The 19744-nt window shown below is 46.9% G+C and overlaps 1 protein-coding gene across 1 annotated transcript; it reads left to right on the top strand.

The window, feature by feature from the left end:
• Positions 1 to 2034: 2034 nt before the first annotated feature.
• On the top strand, positions 2035 to 9178 carry FOXM1 (forkhead box M1; the record flags this gene model as incomplete). Its single annotated transcript, XM_084270219.1, has 8 exons — positions 2035 to 2584; positions 3649 to 3797; positions 4014 to 4238; positions 4647 to 4775; positions 5346 to 5390; positions 6332 to 6410; positions 6827 to 7008; positions 8135 to 9178. The coding sequence occupies 8 exons, from the start codon at positions 2035 to 2037 to the stop codon at positions 9176 to 9178; spliced, it is 2403 nt and encodes an 800-aa protein (XP_084126345.1).
• Between the last annotated feature and the right edge of the window lie 10566 nt (positions 9179 to 19744).

Consider the following 19744-nt stretch of genomic DNA (forward strand, 5'->3'; position numbering starts at 1 on the left):
CGCTCGCCTACCAAACGCCGTAACGACCGGAGCGCTTACCAAAGGCGCGGGGAGCCCCGCCACCCCCCAGCCGGCTACAGCCGCGGCACCCGCTAAGCGAGGAAGCTCCCCGAGGGATCACCCGACCCCAGCGGCCGGTACCCGGGCACAGGGCGAGCCTACCGGCCCGCGGCGGCGCGGCTAAGGGAAGGCCCCCCGGGCTACCCGTACCGGGGCGGGCGACAGCGGCTCTCCCGGGGGAGCCGCCGCTGCTGAAGCGGCGCCGAAAACCTCAACGACCTCAGCCTTTTGCGGGTCACCGGCACATCCGTATCCGCCGCCGCCGCGGCTGATTGGCTCGTCCCGCCCCGGCCCCGCCCCTTCTCGTTGGGTCGGGCCGGCACGTGACGCCGACGTGTCGCCGGGCGCCAAATTCAAACCGGGAAACGACTTTCTGCCGCGCGCGGCTGGCGGGGGCCGGAAGTGCCGGAGTTGCCGCCTTCATCCCTACTCCCTGCCCGGCCGGGGAGGTGGTGAGTCGCGACCGGCGCCCGCCTCCCGCTCCCCGGAGCCCCTGCGCCGGGGGTTAGGGGCAGGGGCCGCGCCCCAGGGAGAGCCGAGCCAGGGAGCGCAGGGCGGCTGGGCGAGGGAAGTGCCTGGGCTGGGGCGGAGGGGCCGTGGGGGGGGGGGGAGCAGGCAGAGCCCCCCCGCGGGGGTGGCGGGGCTGGGGCCGGAGCGGGTGAAGAAGGAGCCGGGAGCCCTTTATCGCTTCCCCCGGGGCGGCGCGCACACGGCGCCGCTGCTGGGGAGCTTGAGGCCGCCTTAGGCAGCGGCCCGCTCCTGCGGGGCCGCGCCCTGCGAGAGGCCGGCTCGGGGTGGTTCTGTCCCCGCTGGCTTGCGGGGTTCTCTCTTTATGGGAGCGGCGCCGAAAGGGAAGGGCCGTGCGCGTCCCTGGGTGCCACGGCCCGCGCGAGAAGCCGAACGCTTCTGCCGGCTCCTGGCTGCTGGGCAGCACCTGACGGCCCGGCTGCCGGCTCCCTGGGCTAGGATGCCGACTCCGTTTTTTGCCTCCCCGGCCTTTTCCCGGTCAGTGCTTCTGCAGGTGGTCCCTGCTCAGGACGTTCTTGTTGATTAACCGGCCCGGCCAAACCTGTGAACAGAAAAGACCTTTATTTTGTTATTTATTTCTATTTTGCCTGCTGTCCCTAACGATGAACCAGTTCAACTTGTGTATTTCTGTTCTGGTGTAGTTGCTGCAAGAGACAGCCTCCGCCTAACTCCTTGAATGGCGTGGTGTTTGTAAGTGATGTTCTCCGAAGGGATGTGCTGCATCTTGCGCTGAGAGCAGTACCTCTGCATCTTATCGCCTCTGCTTTATAATCTAAATGTGTGTGCTGCCCAATGATGAATTCATCTGGTTCCTGACAAACCTACAGAAGGAATGACTAAAGCATTTGCTTTTATTTTAAAGCACCTAACTTAGGCTGTGTTTATTGCGTGCCTTTGTAGCGTTCAGGGCAATCTCTGTTTCCCGACTGTTAAACTCCCTTTTTTCTCAGGTCGTGTGATCTGCTGGTCACAGCAGGGAGATGTAAGAATCAGGACTGTTATTTTTGTGCTCTAGCTTCTCTCCCCCCCCCCCCCCCCCCCCAGCTTACTGGCTGGTGCTGGTGAAGTCATTTTACAGCTATGTCTTGCTCTCCCTTTCCATAAGCACACGTACGCGCCTCCCTCATTGTTATGTACTCTGTGGCTCCCAACTTGTGATGGAAATTATTAACGCTGCGAATATCTCTCCTGTCCTGCTTACACAAGCTGTGGATAAAGGGGGCACCGTGCTATTCTCCAGTAGCCTTGTCCACCTCATTAAATGCTTTAATTTTTAATTCTCCTTCCTTGTTTCTAGCTTTTGTAGCAATTGCTCTGTGGGAGGCCCGTGGTGATTTGCTGCACCTTTCCCAGCTGTTCCTGCCCCCTGCACTCTTATGTTGTGTCTTTTGTTTTGCAGTATTTGTTCTTGTCCCTTTCAATGGAGAGTGACTGCCTAGATCAATAATGAGGACCAGCCCTTGCCGGCCCTTGATTCTCAAGAGAAGGAAGCTGACCCTCCCGCAGAAGGATGCTTCCAGTACCTCAGCAAGAGATGAGAACAGTGGCCAGGATGAAAAGATTCCTAAGCAGGAGCACAGCCAGGAGGACCAACACAACAGCCAGCCTAGAGAGAAAACGGACTGTGGCCTGCAGAAGTTCCCAGCAGGGATAAAGATAATTGACCACCCTACCATGCCAAACACACAAGTGGTGGCCATACCTACGAATGCTGATATCCAGAGCATCATAGCGGCGCTGACAGCCAAAGGAAAGGAATGTGGCAACAACGGGCCCAACAAGTTCATTCTCATCAGCAGCGGGGGCGCGTCCCGTTCGGCAGGTCCAACACCATCGCAGCATCTCCCCTCAGAGAAGAAACCTAGTGCAGCAACCAAAGCTGCAGGTGATCAAGAAAGAGACAAGAATGTTACCCAGTCATCTGGTCTTGCAGGAGGGACGATGCTCTGGCATTCAGGAGTCGATTCTGTGGCTGGACAGGAGCAGAAGAGCAACGGTATGTGATCTTTACCCTTTTTTATTTTTTCTGTCCTGAAAGATAGGCAAAGAGATATGAAGTGTAGTGCTTGGGTCTTGGTATGCAGCAGTGAAAACTGAATAGCTGATTACAAAATAGCTATGGATTTGATTCAAATAATCTACACATCCACACTGATATCTGAAGGATCATAGTGGATATGGTTTTGTGAAAGAGATGGCATATAAAGATGTACAGCAAAGCTAAATTTTATTGCTGAAAGCCTGGCTTGAGGAAATCAGGTCTAGAGGAACAAAAGTTTCATTTAGCAAAAGGTTTATGGCTGAATTAAAATAACCTAAAGGGCCCAAATGTTTTGCCACTGACTAGGGTAAAGAGCTTTGATAAAGATTCCCATCCTTTACTAAGCAGCAAGTCTGTTCCCTTCTTGGCTGTCTCATGAAGCTGCTGAATAAATGTTAGAAGTGGGATGGGTTTTAGGTGGAAACACTGCTCAGACAGGATTTGTATTTGTAACTTAATTATGTGGCTCTTGGGCTGTAGTAGCAAATCTTATTCCACACTATAGTGCTGCTTGACAGGAACACATAGGCAGCTCCAACAGCTGCGTGGCTACGACCGGCCTTACCAGAAATAACTAAGCTGTGGTGGTTTTCATTGCTGCAGTGCCAAAACCTGGAGACATCTGAGCTTCTGGCTTGGGTCTTGTAATAAGTCTTTCAGTTGGAGTTTTTTGCGACCTTCCTTGGCCTCTGCTTACTAAACTTATCCTTCAACTGAAATCACTTGAATTCTTGGAAGTACTGGATCAGCCTTGTCCTGTTTTGGTTGAGAGCAATAGTCTGGTTTGGATGTTTGTTTTTAAGGCTGAAGCTTTTTTTAGAAAATGGGCAGACTTATGTGAAAACAGGAGTTTGAGATTGAATTCCTTTCACAAGAAATGTTTGCATTACAATACCATCTTGTCCCTGTCTAAAAGAGGGATACCTCTTTTAGAAGTGTGCCTGCCTTTGGCACTTCAGATTAAGGGGGAAGAGGGTTACTTCCAAGTAAGCAGAGCTATGGGCTTGTTATTCCAACAGGCAGTGGCAAGACAGTGAGCTCTGTGTTGGACAATAGTCTCACAAACATCCAGTGGCTGGGGAAGATGAGATCTGACGGGCTAAGTCCCTGTTCTGTGAAGCAAGACACAGAGAAAGAGAACCATGTGCCTCTTCAGGAAAGAATCAAGGTAAGTAGAAGACAACAGAGCACGTGCTAAAACTTTTGATAGGGAAATAACCCATGTGGATCAGAAGACTTGCAAGAACTAAGCATCACCATCTCTAAGTAACCTGAGTTTGGCCTTTACTGGTTTGAATAGCAGAACCTGGAGGATCCAGGGATGTTCCATGGCCCTTCTTGTCAACTTTGTGAGTTCTCATGTATCATTCCTCCTGTCTCTCAGACTGAAGAAGATGATGATGCTGCTGCTGTTCCTACTGCTGCTGCCACCCCCTCCTCCTCCTCATGTCAGGATTCGGTATCAGAACGACCTCCGTACTCCTACATGGCCATGATCCAGTTTGCCATCAACAGCACTGAGAAGAAGCGTATGACTCTGAAGGACATCTATACCTGGATTGAGGATCATTTCCCATATTTTAAACATGTGGCTAAACCAGGTTGGAAGGTAACAAACAGGCCCTTGAGTTGCTGTGGGCCACAGGGTGATTTCATTTTCACTCAGAAGGCTCATAATACTAAGTTATTGCCCAGCCTCCTGAGCAAGAGGAAAGTTAATTTAAACATCTCACCACAAATACCTTCTTGTTCCAGATGTTGCCTGCTCCACTTCTGTCCCTTTTCTCATTCCACTTAGACAAGATGATGGGATGTTTGATCCCTGGAATAAGAATAGGGATCTCAGGAGTACGTAAGAGACTGATGACAGGGTTAGCCAATATGCAGTGAATAAGAAGGGCCATGTTGTCCACACCTTGTAATGTAATCCCTCTTGCCAGGGCAGTCATGTCTCAGGTAGGTCCTGCTGTGCTGATAACAAACAACTGCTTTTCAGTCTCCCCTCCTTTCTCCCCAGAACTCCATTCGGCACAACCTGTCCCTCCACGACATGTTTGTCCGCGAGACGTCCGCTAACGGTAAAATCTCCTTCTGGACTATTCACCCCGATGCAAACCGTTGCCTGACGCTGGACCAGGTGTTCAAGGTGAGCACCCTCATGCAAAGGAAGCAGGAACTGCACAGCCTGTCCCAAATGCCTCGCTAGTCGGATGAACCCTGTTGTAACAGGGAAGTTAAGCTGCTCTGACATCAGCTGTTTGTAGAAGCCATTTCTCTTGGCAAATAGACAAGCTCTGTATTTGAAAGAAAAGGTGGCTGTCCATGTGAACTGGAGCTGCTTTTATTCTTCAGGTGGTGTGCCACATGAGCTTGTTCAACCTCTTTACATAAGCCTGATCCAAATTGCTAGTAACAAGTTTTCCACGGAGGTCAAACAGGAGTTTCCATGCTGTTTGATTAGACAGTCATAGGATGAAATTACCCTATCCTGGCTAGGTATTTCAGAGAGTACTGTTCTGTGGGAGAAGCAGAGCTTGTGAGTCTGGTGTGGGCATGTTTAGATTGTTCTGTGTTCGGCAGTGGGTGGACAGATTATACAGTTGTTATTTTGTTATTATTTTGCTCATCATATGCAAAGTTAAAATGTCCCATTTGTTTCTCCTTTGGTTGATAACTTCATCTTATTTTTCCCCTCTCAACGCCTTACTGCCACCAGCCACTGGACTTGGGGTCTCCAGCATCGCCTGAGCACTCTGAATCAGTAAGACTTGCCCTCTGGCTTGGGGCTTGGGCTTCTGTTCTCCTCATGCCAATCACTGAAGGAAAGGACAAGAGGCTTGGGGAGGGGGACTGTGTCACTGCTGCACCCGGTCATACAGTTCATGCACACTCTTTTGGGGAAAGGAGTCAACCCAAAAGTTAATGGCCTTCAGATGATATGCTCTTTCTACATCTGGTAGAACTGTACAGCTTTGAGCAACTAGAAGTCCATTGCTGAGGTTAGGCTGCAATGGGCACCAACAGGCTTCAGAGAACAAGCCCAGGCAGTTTTCTGGCAAAATCCTCATCTCCATGGCAGCAGTCCCAATCTGTTCTGGACCTCTGCTCAAGAGAGTATGTCTCTGTGCTCCTTTTTCATTGAACCCAGCTGCACTGTGGCTCTCCTAAGGATGAACCTGTTTGCTGTCTCTTGCATTCAGTAGTTCTTACCAATCACAGATTTGCAAGCAGCCAATCAAACATGTTTCAGCCACGGCTACAGCCCTGGCCTTTTTTTCCATCTGATTAGGCTTTTGATTCCTCTGTTGCCTCTGCTATTCCACTTGAACATCTACCTGGTCCATGGTTTGTATACAGCTCCAATATACAATAAAGCTACCCTATTCACCTTTCCTCAGGCACTGAGGACACTGAAACCAGGTTACTTCTGCAGTAGGGTCTGCAACTGCAGCAGCCCTGTTGTGCCACCTCTCTCTGCACAGCTTTTTGTTGGCAGCTGGCTTTGAAATGGTGTGGCTGCAAAACAGCAAGTGGCACACAGGTAGAGCTGGCATGAGTGCTCAGTGCTAACAGCTGCTTTCTCTGTGTTAGCGCAGCACAGGCTTCTGGATTTGCAGTTCTGAATGAGGCAGCAGAATAAAGATGGATTCTTCCCTTCAAATCTTTCTTTTCTCCTTTTTTCTTATTTCACAATGACTGCAGCAGCAAAAGCGGCATCTTCCTGATCCCCAGAAGAATGTGGGAAGCAACAGCAGCAGCAAAACTGAACCCCAGAATGCACGTGAGTGTCTGCATCAGCTTTAGGACAAAGAGAATCAGTCCCATAATCTGGGAGAGTGCCCCAGATTTTCCTTAGGAGTAGAACTGGAAATCATTATCCAGGTTTACATTCCTGCTGTCAGGTTTGGAGCAGAAGACAGTATTGCTGTCAGAGAATCTGATGGGGAGATGGAGGGGATTAGGCCCTCAAACGGAGGGAGAGCAGAGCTTGCCCCAGCTTGAGGGCTAGGACTCTCTTCTTGTTCACCAAGCCTTCTGGCTTGGATTTGTAGCCTCAAAGTTAGAGAGGATGCAGGAGAGCCTATCTCTGGGTGTTTATTTTGGAGTATTTAGAAGGACTTCCTGTTAGATGCCTGAGACTGATGAAGTACTAGAGGAAGAGCAAGAGGCTAGTGAGTCCATTCTTTTTCCTTCCAGGCCGAAAGATGAAGCCTTTACTTCCTCGCATCAACTCCTACCTGGTTCCGATCCAGTTTCCTTTGAGTCAGCCCCTTGTCCTGCAGCCTTCCATGAAAGTTCCTCTCTCTGTGGCACAGGGAGCATCTCTCAACAGCTCAGAGGCTTTACGGAGCAATAAGCGAGTGTGCATTGCTCCGAAGGTTGGCTGCTGCTTTTCTGAAGGGATTTTGGGGTTTTGGTTTGTTTGGAGGGGTGGGGCAGGGGGAGGCTGTGGTTTTGGGTAGTGGTTTGTTTGGGTTTCCTTTTTTCCTTTTCTATAGCTCTTGCCTTCTATGGACCCTGTTCTATATATGCTTCCTTTGTGCATCTTTACTAGGTGCTCTGAAACTGTAAACTCGCGTTAAGGGACTAGCCAGTGACAATCCTTGATGTCCTTCTCTGTCTCTAGGGTGGCTATTACCTGGTAGTTGACTTGTTATAAGGATGTTACTGTAATTCACTAGAGGAGGAGGCTCTCTGGATTGGTCAAGACAACATTTCTCCACTGCTTGGATGAGAAGAAAGAAGAATGGGAGAAATGGCTTTGTTCTGTCCCTAAAACATTCAGATTTTTGACACCTCTGGAGACATATAGCATAGGGAGCCCCTTCTGAAAGTATATTTGCACGTAGCCTCTTCCCAGAGGTTTGCAGTAACTTCTGTTTGCCAGCTCTATGGAATTCCCAGTTAGTCTGGGCTCCAGAAAAACAGCTATTAATCAGGTCTTTCTCTTGGCACCTCACTGACTGCTCTTGTGTGCTTAGACATTGTAAAGCTTTAATTTCTTCCATCCTGTCTAACCATAATCTTATTTTCCTTTGTGTGCCTGCTGTTTTATGTTCTGTCTTGCTATGATTTGTCCTTCCCCTGTGGCCTTTTTCTTTTGATAACCTCATTTTTTTTCTCGGTTTCTGGGAAAGCTGTCCCCGTTCATTTTGTTATTTCATGTCTAAATAGTGTAAGGAGGAATCACAGGGGTTGCAATTTTCCAGAACTATTAATCTGTCCTCCTGCCTGTGCTCCTAGAAGTTTCTCAGAGCAGAAGTGCTCCGAAGGACGTGACTTCCAGTCACTTAGCTAAAGTCCTTCCCATGTGATCTGTAGGCTTCTCTGCATCAATCTCACAGAAAGATCAAGTTACTGCTTTCTGAAAATCCTCCTCTCACCTGGTCTGTTGTCCTTAGTGCCAGTCTTTTTTGTTTTTTTTTTTTTCTTAGACCATAATTTGGATTTTGTGTGGATTAGATCCTTGCTTGCTGACTGCATGTCCCTCATGCTTCTCTGCAGATGTCACTCTCTTCAGAAGAGTCGTCCTCTTCACCCGTGGTTGCTGTCAAGGAGGAGAGTCGATGTGATGAAGACCTATTTCCCCCAACCCATTCCCTGAAGGAGAGCAGCTCCCAGCCTGGGGAGGAATCGGCTCCTTTCCCTGAGAGCCTGTGTGTAAAGGAGGAGGAAGGCTCTCAGCTGGATGACTGGCTCTCCCCCTTCGCCTCAACCCTGACGGTAAAGGAGGAGGCAGATGCCTTCTTCCCCGCGTCATCCGCGAAGGAGAAGAAACCGCTCACCCTGCTGAAGTCACCCCCCCAGGGTGACACGTTGGTTATAAAGAGGCGGGAAAGGCGGGAAATGGGCAGATCCAGGAGGAAACAGCGCCTGGTGCTGCCTTGCTCAGAAGAGCCAGTGCTTGTTTTGCCGGAAAACAATGGTTTTGACTCATTCTGTTTAGGGGCAGACCCCTTGTTCCTGCAGGACAGCCAGCCTCCTGAGAGTGTATCACAGCTCAGCTGCTCACAGGAGGAAGAGGGGCCCTTTAAAACACCAGTCAAGGAGATGTTCAGCAAGTTGCCCGTTTCTTCCACTCCCAGCAAAGTCTCCGCAAAGTCTCCACCAGTAGCAGGGCTTGACCCCTGGAAGTCTTCATCCCTAGCCAGGGGAAGTCATGAGCTGGATTTCAGTCCAGTGAGAACCCTTCAGCTGCCATTGACGCCCCTACGGGAGAACCAGGACTTGCTGAGTTTTAACAGCACCCCCCTTAAAAATCCCCTCTTTGAGTCCCCTCGGGAACTGCTCAATACAGAAGCCAGTGACATGGGGCATGCTCCCCTCATGGGCTCTCCAGCTTTTATTCGTGACTCTACTAAGCAATCATCTGTTGAACTGCCAGCCTCTGGCTTGGCTGAAAACCGGTCACTTATGGAGGGCCTGATCCTGGACACCATGAATGACAGTCTGAGCAAAATCCTTCTAGATATCAGTTTTCCTGGTCTTGAGGATGAAAACTTGGGAACAGACATTAGCTGGTCTCAGCTCATATGTGAACTGAAGTAAAGCGGCCTGAGGGCTGAACTTGTCTTGTTCTGATCTTACACAAAGCACTCTACTCGTCTGAGATCTGTTCATGTATTCTGAGAAGACCCTGCTTTTGACTGATTCCCACATCCATGGGAACAGCGGGCATTCCTGACTCCTGCTAAGCTGGGAGACAAGCCCACTGGCTGCTATAAGCTCCCTTTCACTCCTCTCCTATGTACAATAGGAAAGAGCATGGGAACCTCCTCCTAGCTCTGTCCTTACTTCCCTTTACTTGGCTCTCCTATTACTTAGTATCTCTTGTGTAGTTCGAATGGCTGTAAATACTGTACATTCCTTAAATTAGCCCTTAATTATAATAATAATAATTTTATTCTTGTAGGGAAATGGGAATATTTGGGCTGGTTCTACCTTAGAGCCCAAAAAATACTTCTTTTTAAATCCCTTTTTGTTTGTTTTCTTCCCTCCTTTGACATCAGAAACACATTGGTCTATGCTGTTCTGAAGGCTGCTGGGACAAAGATCTGAATAATCACCTGTATGTGACTCAAGTAAAATTGAAACAGGTTGTTATTTGGATTGCAGCATAAAATCTTGGTTTGGCTTCCTTTTCACAAGCTGGAATGGAGAAGAGCTTGGATCGAGTCTTACAGCTCTTCTGGTTCCAGAGAACTATTACTGTGCTATCTAGAGGACTAAGTAGAGTCACTGTTGCAGTAAAATAGATGTCTGTTCAATGGTTAAAGCTGCCCTCACTACAGCCATCAGTCGAAGAGCTGCAGAATGTGCCAGAACATGGCACTTGGAGGGTGATGAAGACAATGTCTGTGTTTGGTGTGACCATGCAAATGACCTGCTCAGCATGGTGGCAGAGCTGAAGGAGGAGGTTGAAAGGCTGAGCACTGTAAGAGAGTGAGAGGGAGATAGTTTGGTGGATCCAAACTCTACCTTTCCTGAGGAAAATATAGTAGGTGGAGGCTCCACAAGAAGCAGAAGCTCCCCTGCCCTCTTGACACCAGGTGAAGAGAGGGGACCTAAGAAATAGGGGGAATGGAAACAGGTCCCTCCTTGCAGAGGCGGGCAAACCTCTGACCATCCTCCCTCAACTTCCCAGTTACCCTTATGGAACAGGTATGGGAGTCTGGAAATTGAGGGTCAGGTGAATGAGAAGGGAGATGAAGGTCCATCGGGGGAGTCTGCTAGAGTGAGCCAGTTGCCCTGACGACTTAGGACTAGGTCAATTAGGAAAGCAAGGAGAGTAATAGGAGTAGGTGATTCCCTTCTGAGGAGAACTGAGAATCCAACAAGGAGAGGGGTACCACTGGACATAGCACTGAGAAATAAAGGGGCTGGTGGAGGGCATTAAGGTTGAGGGCAGCCTTGGTTGTAGCGATTGTAAGAAGACAGAGTTGAGGACCATGGGTACTAGGTACAAAACAAGAAGTAGGACTGCAACCTTGGACTTCAGGAAGGCTAATTCTGACCTATTTAAGAAGCTGTTTGGAGAAATCCCATGGGATGCTTGGTTGAGCCGAGAGCTTCTGAAAAATCTAAGGTGGAAGAAGGGACTGTCCACTTGGAAAGATTACAGGAATGCTGCAAGGGTATGCAGGATGAAATGAGACAGGCCAAGGCCTCCTCAAAGGTAAACCTGGCGAGGGACATCAAGGTTAACAGGAAGGGTTTCTTCAAGTATACTGGTGGCAAAAGGAAAACTAGGGAAAATGTGGATCCACTGTGGGATGAGGCAGGTGTTGTGGTGATGGAGGATGCACAGAAGGTGGAGTTACTGAATGCTGCCTTTGCTTCAGTCTTTACTGCTCAAATCAGCCCTCAGGAGCCCCAGACTTTGGAGGTAACAGAGAAAGACTGGAGGAAGACATTCCTTTGGTTGACGGTCTAGTTAGCAACCAGTTAAATAAACTAGATATCCACAGGTCCTGATGGGATGCACCCAGAAGTGCTGAAGGGAGCTCTTACAAAGACAGACTGAGGGACTTCGGACTTTTTAGCCCTGAGAGGACTGAAAGGAGGGAATCTTAGCAGTGCTTGTAAATACTTGAGGGGTGGATGTCAGGAGGATGGGGTCAGTCTTTTTTCAGTGGTGCCCAGTGACAGCACAAGAGGCAATGGGCACAAGTTTGAATATTAGGAAGTTCCACCTAAACATGAGGAGAAACTTCTGTAGTGTGAGAGTGGCAGAGCACTAGACCAGGCTGCCCAGAAAGGTTGTGGAGTCTCCATCTCTGAAGACATTTAAAACCCTCAAGTTTTGCACTGTCCTGTGCAGCCTGCTTGAGGTAATTCTGCTCTGGCAGGGTGGTTTGGAGTAGATGATCTCCAGAGGTCCCTCCCAACCCCTGCCCTTCTGTGATTCTGTGAAAAATGTAAAGAAGAACCTATAATGCAAATGCTATTATTTCACTGAAAAGTGACCTCTGGAAGTACAAAGTACATTTCTTTTGGTGCAATCAGACAAGTCATCACAATTGTCTAGAACTCCTATCAGAAAAGGAAATTGCTGTGGGAAAGACCTGATCCTTCTCCTTACATGAGTCACCATTTGCCTGTATCTGCTCAATAAAGCTGCTGTGGGAACTCAGCTGAGTGCTGTCTTTACTGCTTCCACTCCTAGTTTTAAGTTCAGGCTAGGTCATAGCACAAACAACCCATTTTTGCTTGTCTTGTGTGCATTTCCTATGATCATTTTGACATTTTCAGTGTTCCTCAGGCCATGCTTGCCACACTGCATAAGATTTGATTGTTCAACTACTTGCTTCATATAATTTTCTTCTTCCTGTTGTTCATGGGTAAATCCTGACTTTACAAGTCAGAAATGTACTAACACTAACATGTTCTATAAGGTCAGGCCACCACCAGCAGCCTAAATCCTGTATTTTGTAAATGCAAAAAATGTATTTCTCCCTTCTATAAAACCAGATGTACGTGTGTGTGGTTTTCAGGATTGCAGTTCTCATGCATTATTAGAGGTTATTTGCCCTCAGAACATGTTACTAACACAAAGTGCTTAAGATGATTATTTCATTTTTTTATGGGGAAGAATGTTGGACTCCCTGATCTGCATTTCTGGCTGCCCAGTACAAATGACAGCTCAACTTGAGGCCAGGAGTGAAAAACGTTGTACTAGGCTGCCATGTGACGTTCAGACCGTAAGATCTTTGTCATTGATTAGAAGTTGAAGTTCCATCACTTCTGAGGGAGCCTTGGGGTTTCCTTGTCTCTAATCTGGAAACATTTTGTTTAGGCTTGTGTATTTTGTTTAGGATTGATTTGCCAGCAGCATTTGCCCATCATGCTCTGTTATGCAAAAGCGTGCGTTCACTGCTTAGAGCTCAGCACTCTGGTACAGCTGTCAGCCTCTGTTCTGCAGGAATTATCTGAGTCAGAGAAAGAAAACTACACCTGTCTGAGAACAGAACACTCTGAACTCTTTCCCTCTGGACAAATAACAGCCTCCAAACAGCAAGAGCCAGCCTGCAATCACCCTGTGTTCAGCTCAACCTGCAATGAGGAACTGTTGGGCCTGGTCTGGCCCTGGGCCTCATCCCCATTATCGGGAGACAGCACTGAGCCGTACTGTGAGGAAGAACACTTGCCTTCTGTCAGGAGCTGGTGAAAAAACACAGGGAGACACAGACCAGACAATGAGAAGGCACAGCACCTGCACCCTGTATAGGAGCAGAGCATACACTGAAGGCTAGGGCACTGTATAAGTGGACTCAAGACAGTTGGAAGCATATAAGAGTGGGGGTTTAGCCCCAGACAGCATCCCACGCCACTCGCTCACCCCTTCCCCAGCAGGATGGGGAGAAGAATGGGGAGACAAAGGCAAACTGTGGGGTTGGGATACAGTTTACTGGGACAGCCCAGGGAGAGGGAAATAATGATGAGGCTTAAAACATACAAAAGTGGTGATATACAGCACAGTTTCTTACAGAACTGCACAACACAAACCATACAGCTCAGACCTGTCCCAAAGCTGAACGGCCTCTGAGCCATCTTGGAACTGCATGGCCCTTCCCCCACTATTTTATACCGAGCATGGCATCATTGGTATGGAATACCCCCTTTGGATCACCTGTCCTGGATGGGTCCCCTCCCAACTTCTGTGGGAAATTAACCATATCCTAGCCAAACCCAGGACAATAGGTAATTTGTCCCCCACGAGCTCTTGGCACAGATGTAACAGATAACACAGCATCAGCATCATTCAAGAATAAAGATTATTGATAACCTCCTCCAGAAAACACATGTTCCTGTTATGCCTCTGTTTTAAAACAGCATAGCTCTCGGGCAGTACTGCAACAGAGTCAGCATTTCCACAGGAAAAAGCTATGCTTTTTTGCCAGTGCCTCCCTCTGCAACCCTTTTCAGTGAGTAACTGTACATTCTGAAACCAGAGTTTCTCTGAAAATTGTACAGGACCATCTGTCACCTTTTTCTGCTTATGAGCAGGTGGAGGTGCAGGGCTTACAACCAGACCCAGCCAAAAGAATTCCAGTGTCACAGTATCACAGAATGCTAGAAGTTGGAAGGGACTTCAAAAGACCATCTAGTCCAACCCCCCCTGCCAGAGCAGGATCACCCAGACTAAATCGCACAGGAACGCATCCAGCCGGGTTTTGAATGTCTCCAGAGAAGGAAACTCCACAACCTCTCTGGGCAGTTTGTTCCAGGGCTCTGTCACCCTCACAGTGATAAAGTTCCTCCTTATATTCACATGGAACTTCCTGTGCTCCAGCTTGCACCGGCTGGCCCTTGTCCTGTCGCTGGCCATCACTGAGAAGAGTCTGGCTTCAGCTACTGAAGTTGTCCCTTCAGTAGTTCCACCACATACCCACATCCATCCTTACTGCTGATCTGGGGTGCTCACTTAAAGCTTTTGTCTGGCTTCTGAATAAGATGAGACGTATCAAGTCACATTTGCTCAGCAAGTGACAGTAATGAAGCACTTTGCCAGCTGTCAGAAAGAGTGTCTCTCAAAAGAGGTCTGTGGTTGTAACCAGGTTAAAGGCTTGGCTGCCACATGCCAGTAGTAGCAGAAGGGAAAAAGAGGTATTTTGTAAGAAAAAATGGGGAACATTGTTAAGGCTTTGTGAATAGAGATCTTACCTCAGTCATTTGGGATAAGGGCGTCAGGGCAGTGTCAAGTTGGCGATTCACAGGAGGTCTGTGTAGCTGTCCTGGTTCCAGCTGAGATAGAGTTGAATTTCTTAACAGTACCTAGGATGGGGCTGTGTTTTGGATTTGTGTTGAAAACAGTGTTGATAATATGCAGATATTTCTGCTAGATAGACATGTTTTTGTTGTCGCTGCGCGGTAGAGTCAAGGCCTCCTCTGCATAATGTGCGGGAGGATCCCTAGACACTGCTTGAGTTCTGATAACAGAGTAGGCCGCGTAACGCCTAGACAGTGAACAACAAACAAATCATTTAAGATAGACTCTTCAAAGGATCTGGGACACACAAATCTACAGGGAGCCAGCAAGTGCTGCAGCTGCTCCGCTTCTCTGAAAATTCTGCTCTGTGCCTGGCAAGAACAGCCACAGATACAAAGGGGAAGGTTCACCGGTTGTGTGGGGTTCCTCCATTTTGTCAGCTGAAGAGGACTAGATGCCTCCTGACACGCACAAGGGGGGTAAAAGATGATTGCCACCTTTTTGCTTTTGCAACCTGGCTGGTGGAGGAAGAACTTGAGCCCTTCCTCACATGAAAGAAAAAGACCCTTTTATACAACCCAGAATATTTTTGTGAAGGTGCCAGGCCTTCATTTCTACCAAAGGGCGGTCTAGCTCTAAACAAAGGTGGAAATTTGGGGATATTTTTTTTTTTTTAGTGAAATACCTGACTTCCTCTCGAAAATCCACTATGGATTCAGAGAGCAAAACGAGAGACTTGAAAAATGTGAGCTTGTTCCTGAACAGAAATAGCCTCCCTTCCCCCTCCCCTTTTTCCAGCAGAGGTGAGCTGCAGCTGGATAAAAAGATATTCAGGGTATAACAAAGTATTAGCTGCCTGAGATTAAGAAGAAAGTGTTCCTCTTCACTTGACATCTCAGGCTGGTTTCATGCTTTGATACAAGCAGTTTTACAATGTAAAAGGCCATGAATCTGAATTGCTGATGCAGTTCAAATGACAAATTTGTCTTGAGTTTCAGTTACAACTTTTCCTGGAAAAACAAAGGTGAGAAATACCTTGATGCACAGTAGAACAGGCAAAAGATTTTGCAAAACAGATTCTATTCTGCACCTCAAAAATCTGTGGGAATTCATTATACTGGGAAACTCTTTGCACAGAAGATATATCATTGGAATTATTTATCATCCACCTTAGCTTCCTTCTTTTTTTTTTTTTAATGTACCCTATTTAAAACCAGAAACATTTAATGACATTATTTAAGAAAGTGAAGCAAAACAGTCGGCACAAGTGATTAAGCTGCAGACATAGATGACATATTCCCTGCTTTCAGTCCCTGTTACCTTCTCATGGACGAATAGGAGGTCACTGTCAATAGGGCCTTTGTTTATTTAGCAATGTAAGTTGAAGAAGGTACATTTTGCTATACTCATCTGTGGTTGCATTCAAACCAAGACTGTTTGGAAAATGGCTGAGACAATTTGCCAACAGGAAAAAAACCCCAAACCCTCATCTTCACTGGACATCAGAGGAATCTCTTGATATTGCTGACATTTTCTTTATAATACTTTATTTTATCTACTCATACAGTATCTTTCCTTGGTGTTCGGTATTCTATCACATTTTATGTATTATTGTGTAAATTTTAATAAAGGCAAAGTTTTGGATAATATCATTACTGGCAGGATAAGGGGGGATGGATTAAAGCTGAAGGAGGGAAGGTTTAGATTAGATGTTAGGGGGAAGTTTTTTTACAGAGAGAGTGGTGAGGTGCTGGAACAGGCTGCTCAGAGAGGTGGTGGATGCCCCGTACCTGGAGGTGTTCAAAGCCAGGTTGGATGGGGCCCTGGGCAACCTTGTGTAGATCCAGGCCTGGAGGTTGGTGGCCCTGCCTGTGGCAGAGGGGTTGGAACTCTATAATCCTTGGGGTCCCTTCCAACCCAGACCATTCTGTGATTCTATGATTACATGCAACAGGCTACATTATCCCGTCTCAACTCTGCACTTTTCTCATGGAGTAACATGTTTATTTATTTATTTAATTTCATTCTGAATTCTGAGATTACATGTTTGTCTATGCACAGAGTTACTTTGTATCGTGAAAACCGCAATTTCTATTCTGGATAATGCATGTATATTGTTTAGCCCTGGAACACTCGATTTATTGGTAGCTGTATGACCTGCCCTTAATTATCAACATGCATTTACCACCTTCAAATTTCAATTTGGAAAAGCTTTTGTTTGGAGAACTTAAAAGTTTCACCTGCTTAGCTGTTGTTGCACACAAAGAGGTAAATAAAGAATAAATCGCTTTGGGAATTGTCAACAGCACATGAAACTTTAATAAAATTGATTGTTGAGAACTTCATCATCCTCTTAGGGCTACTTGTAGGCTGGAAGTGCCCATACATAAGCTGTGCTACGTCTGTCTCTCCATTTAGACACTCCCATTTCTCTCTCTTTTTCAGGTTCCCCGGAGCACACTCTATTTCACCTTTGCTCCATATGCAGTGTCTGTCTTCTCCTTTACTTCTCTCTCTCTCTCTCTTCACAGGGGGCATGTTACGGGTTAGGACTCAGATGCTGGGAAAAACCATGGTGCTCCACGTGTCAGGCCATCAGTCGCCCGTCTAGGCCTCTGCATAGGGCTTCCATGTTTGCAGAGGTTCTGTCAGAAAGTCTCTCATGAGAGCAGGTGTCTCTACATTTCCCTCCACAACTGCAGGTCTTTACATGCAGACCAGGATGATGCCCAGCCTCCAAACCCCTACCCCGCTGCTAGATAGCGTTGGTGCGCATATGCTTGCACTTTGTAGACCTTCACCCACCCCCTCAGTCCCTCCTCTCATTATCTACACATTTTAATTGCTCATTTTTTTGGTTTCAAAGGCCACTTGGGATGCCTATCATTCATTTATGAATTCAAATCACAAGGTAGCCTTAAAGCTTTTGAAAATTAGTTGTGTTGGATGCATTTCACATCAAACAAGAGGAGGGGGAGGAAGGTCAAGAATGCAACAGAACTGACACCATAAAGCACATTGCTTGCAACTTGTGGGATCACCGAAGTTGCTTGCAGCACCAATATGCTGTTCCAAGGATTTGCAAATAATTATATCAATGCCACAGAACGGTCTGATCTCAGGAGCTCCACCCTGTAGCTAATTAGTGCTTGACAGTCTGTGTTCTGCTACGCGTGTCCATGGGACTGGCACACTACAACGCTGAGGGCTGCTTTGACATTTCCCTCTGCTGAATCTCAGTTTTGATTTGCTTGCTGTTTTTATTATAAACTCGATTGCTGGAGTCAGGAAATCATGAGATAATCTCTTTTGTCATTCAAACCGTGCCAGGGCCTGGCCATTAAGAATGCAAAGAACGGCTGGGTGAGGTGATGTGTGGGTGCAGCCTAAAGGCTAAGGGACTAAAGGAACCCACTGTTTATAATTTTAAATGAAATTACATTGTTGAGCCATCATTATTGTTCATCAAATCCTTAATGTCATAACACATGCCCCTGTCACTGTATGTGCTTTGTGTATAGAAAGCTGCTTTTCTACTAGCAGTACTACTGTGCTGGTAATTACATCATAGTTACTGATAAAATGCATCATAATTACTGAATTGTTTGAGAGTAAAATACACATTCTGCATATCACTCTCAGGTAGAGTTATTCCTGTTCTAGTGGGGTGGGAAGGGGCAGGGTACACAGGAAATTCAGTTCAAACAGCTCAATTCCTTCTATAAATGACAGCACAAGACTGTCTTGGTTTTGATGTATCCCTTTTTCTGTGAAGAATTAAAATTTTCCCATTTTATGGTTGTTATAAACATTCTTTAAAAGAATCTATTTTGTATCCCTAGCAGAGACAGAGTTGGCAACTAAAACCTGAGAAGAGATTTGTTCTGTACAGAGTGTGCTTCAGCACAGATTCACTGCAGTGTGTGGAGAATTCTTTCTGAACTTGCTCTTCATGACTGCCATCAGCTGAGCATGGGAACATGAGCTCTCTTGTGTCCTAGAAACTTCTACTGAGCTTCAGGGAGTGGATGATGGGAAAGAAAACCTTGATGAGCAGAAAGTGACTGAAAGAGCCAAAGGGAGACAGAGTTCAGAGGACATAGAATCAGAGAATGACAGAATCATTTAGCTTGGAAAAGGCCTTTAAGATCAAGTCCAACCGTAAACCTAACACTGCCAAGTCCACCAGTAAACCATGTCCCAAAGCACCATATCTACACATCTTTTAAATACCTCCAGGGATGGTAACTCAACCACTTCCCTGGGGAGCTGGTTCCAATGACTGATAATCCTTTCACCAAAGAAGTTTTTCCTAATATCCATTTTAAACCTCCTCTGGTGCAACTTTGAGAGAAAAAAGAACAGGAGAATGCTGGATAAGAACCATCACAGCCACAGATTCAACAGTCCTCAGGCTTAAGGCTGGGGCAAAGTGATCAGGTACCACAGAAAAGCACGAGAAATTTGGAACACTGTTTTCAGGGCTTGGGTTTGACTATTGTACAAGAGATGAGCCCAGTGCCTCGCACCTACCAACAAGGAGAACACATGAAGTGGAAAATGTGCTGACTCATTAAGCAGGAGTGAGGTGTTGCTCCTGACAAACTCTCCACAAGAAGAGTGTGAAGATTTAGCTATCGGGCCCTGAAACTTGAACCCCTGTTATTTCTAAAGAAAAGCCTGCCTGAACAAGAGAGCATAGGTGGGATGCAATACCCTTTAGAGTGGCTGGCTTCCTCCAGAAATGAGCTGAGAGTCTGAGTAGCCCTGTTACTGCATCACATTGCAGTAACCAGAAAACAGGCACAAATATACATCAGGCCAAAGTGGCTCTAGTTAGTTCCAGCAAGTTCTACTCCTGACCGACGAAGAATTTGACTGATCTCAGTAGCTCTAAGGTACCAAGTCAGCCATTTACAACATGTAGTATATCTAGCAAGTGCTGCTGCTGCAGAAAACTTTCCTATCATCTCTTGGAGGGCTCTAAAAGTAAAACCCCTCTCCAAAGGAAAGGAGACCAGAGGCAAGGACAGCCAAGGGGGAGAGTCTTCTGAGAGCTACGTCCAGGCTTCATTTTGAGCAAGATGAGATTAGCTCTGATTCTAAAGCAAGCAAGGCACAGGCAAAAAGTGTATCAGTGGTTCTTGTATTTCTTTGCTTCTGTTGTTGTTGTTTTATATGAAAAAATACAAAGTTTTGACAGAAACCCATTGATAGCCACTTAAAGCACCTTTCTAAGACTCTCTTAAGTGCTTTTAGTAACAAGCCTGCACAAATGCATACCAAATTAAGCTGAGGCAACTAATAGCACTGGGCTTTACTGTTTGAGTATTCAGCTTTGAGGACATCCTTTGAAACGAGCCTCGATGGTGTAAAATTTTCATTATTATTAGAGCAGGATATAG

The sequence above is a fragment of the Gallinula chloropus genome (genome assembly GCF_964237585.1).
Source record: "Gallinula chloropus genome assembly, chromosome: 1".
Taxonomy (NCBI): domain Eukaryota; kingdom Metazoa; phylum Chordata; class Aves; order Gruiformes; family Rallidae; genus Gallinula; species Gallinula chloropus.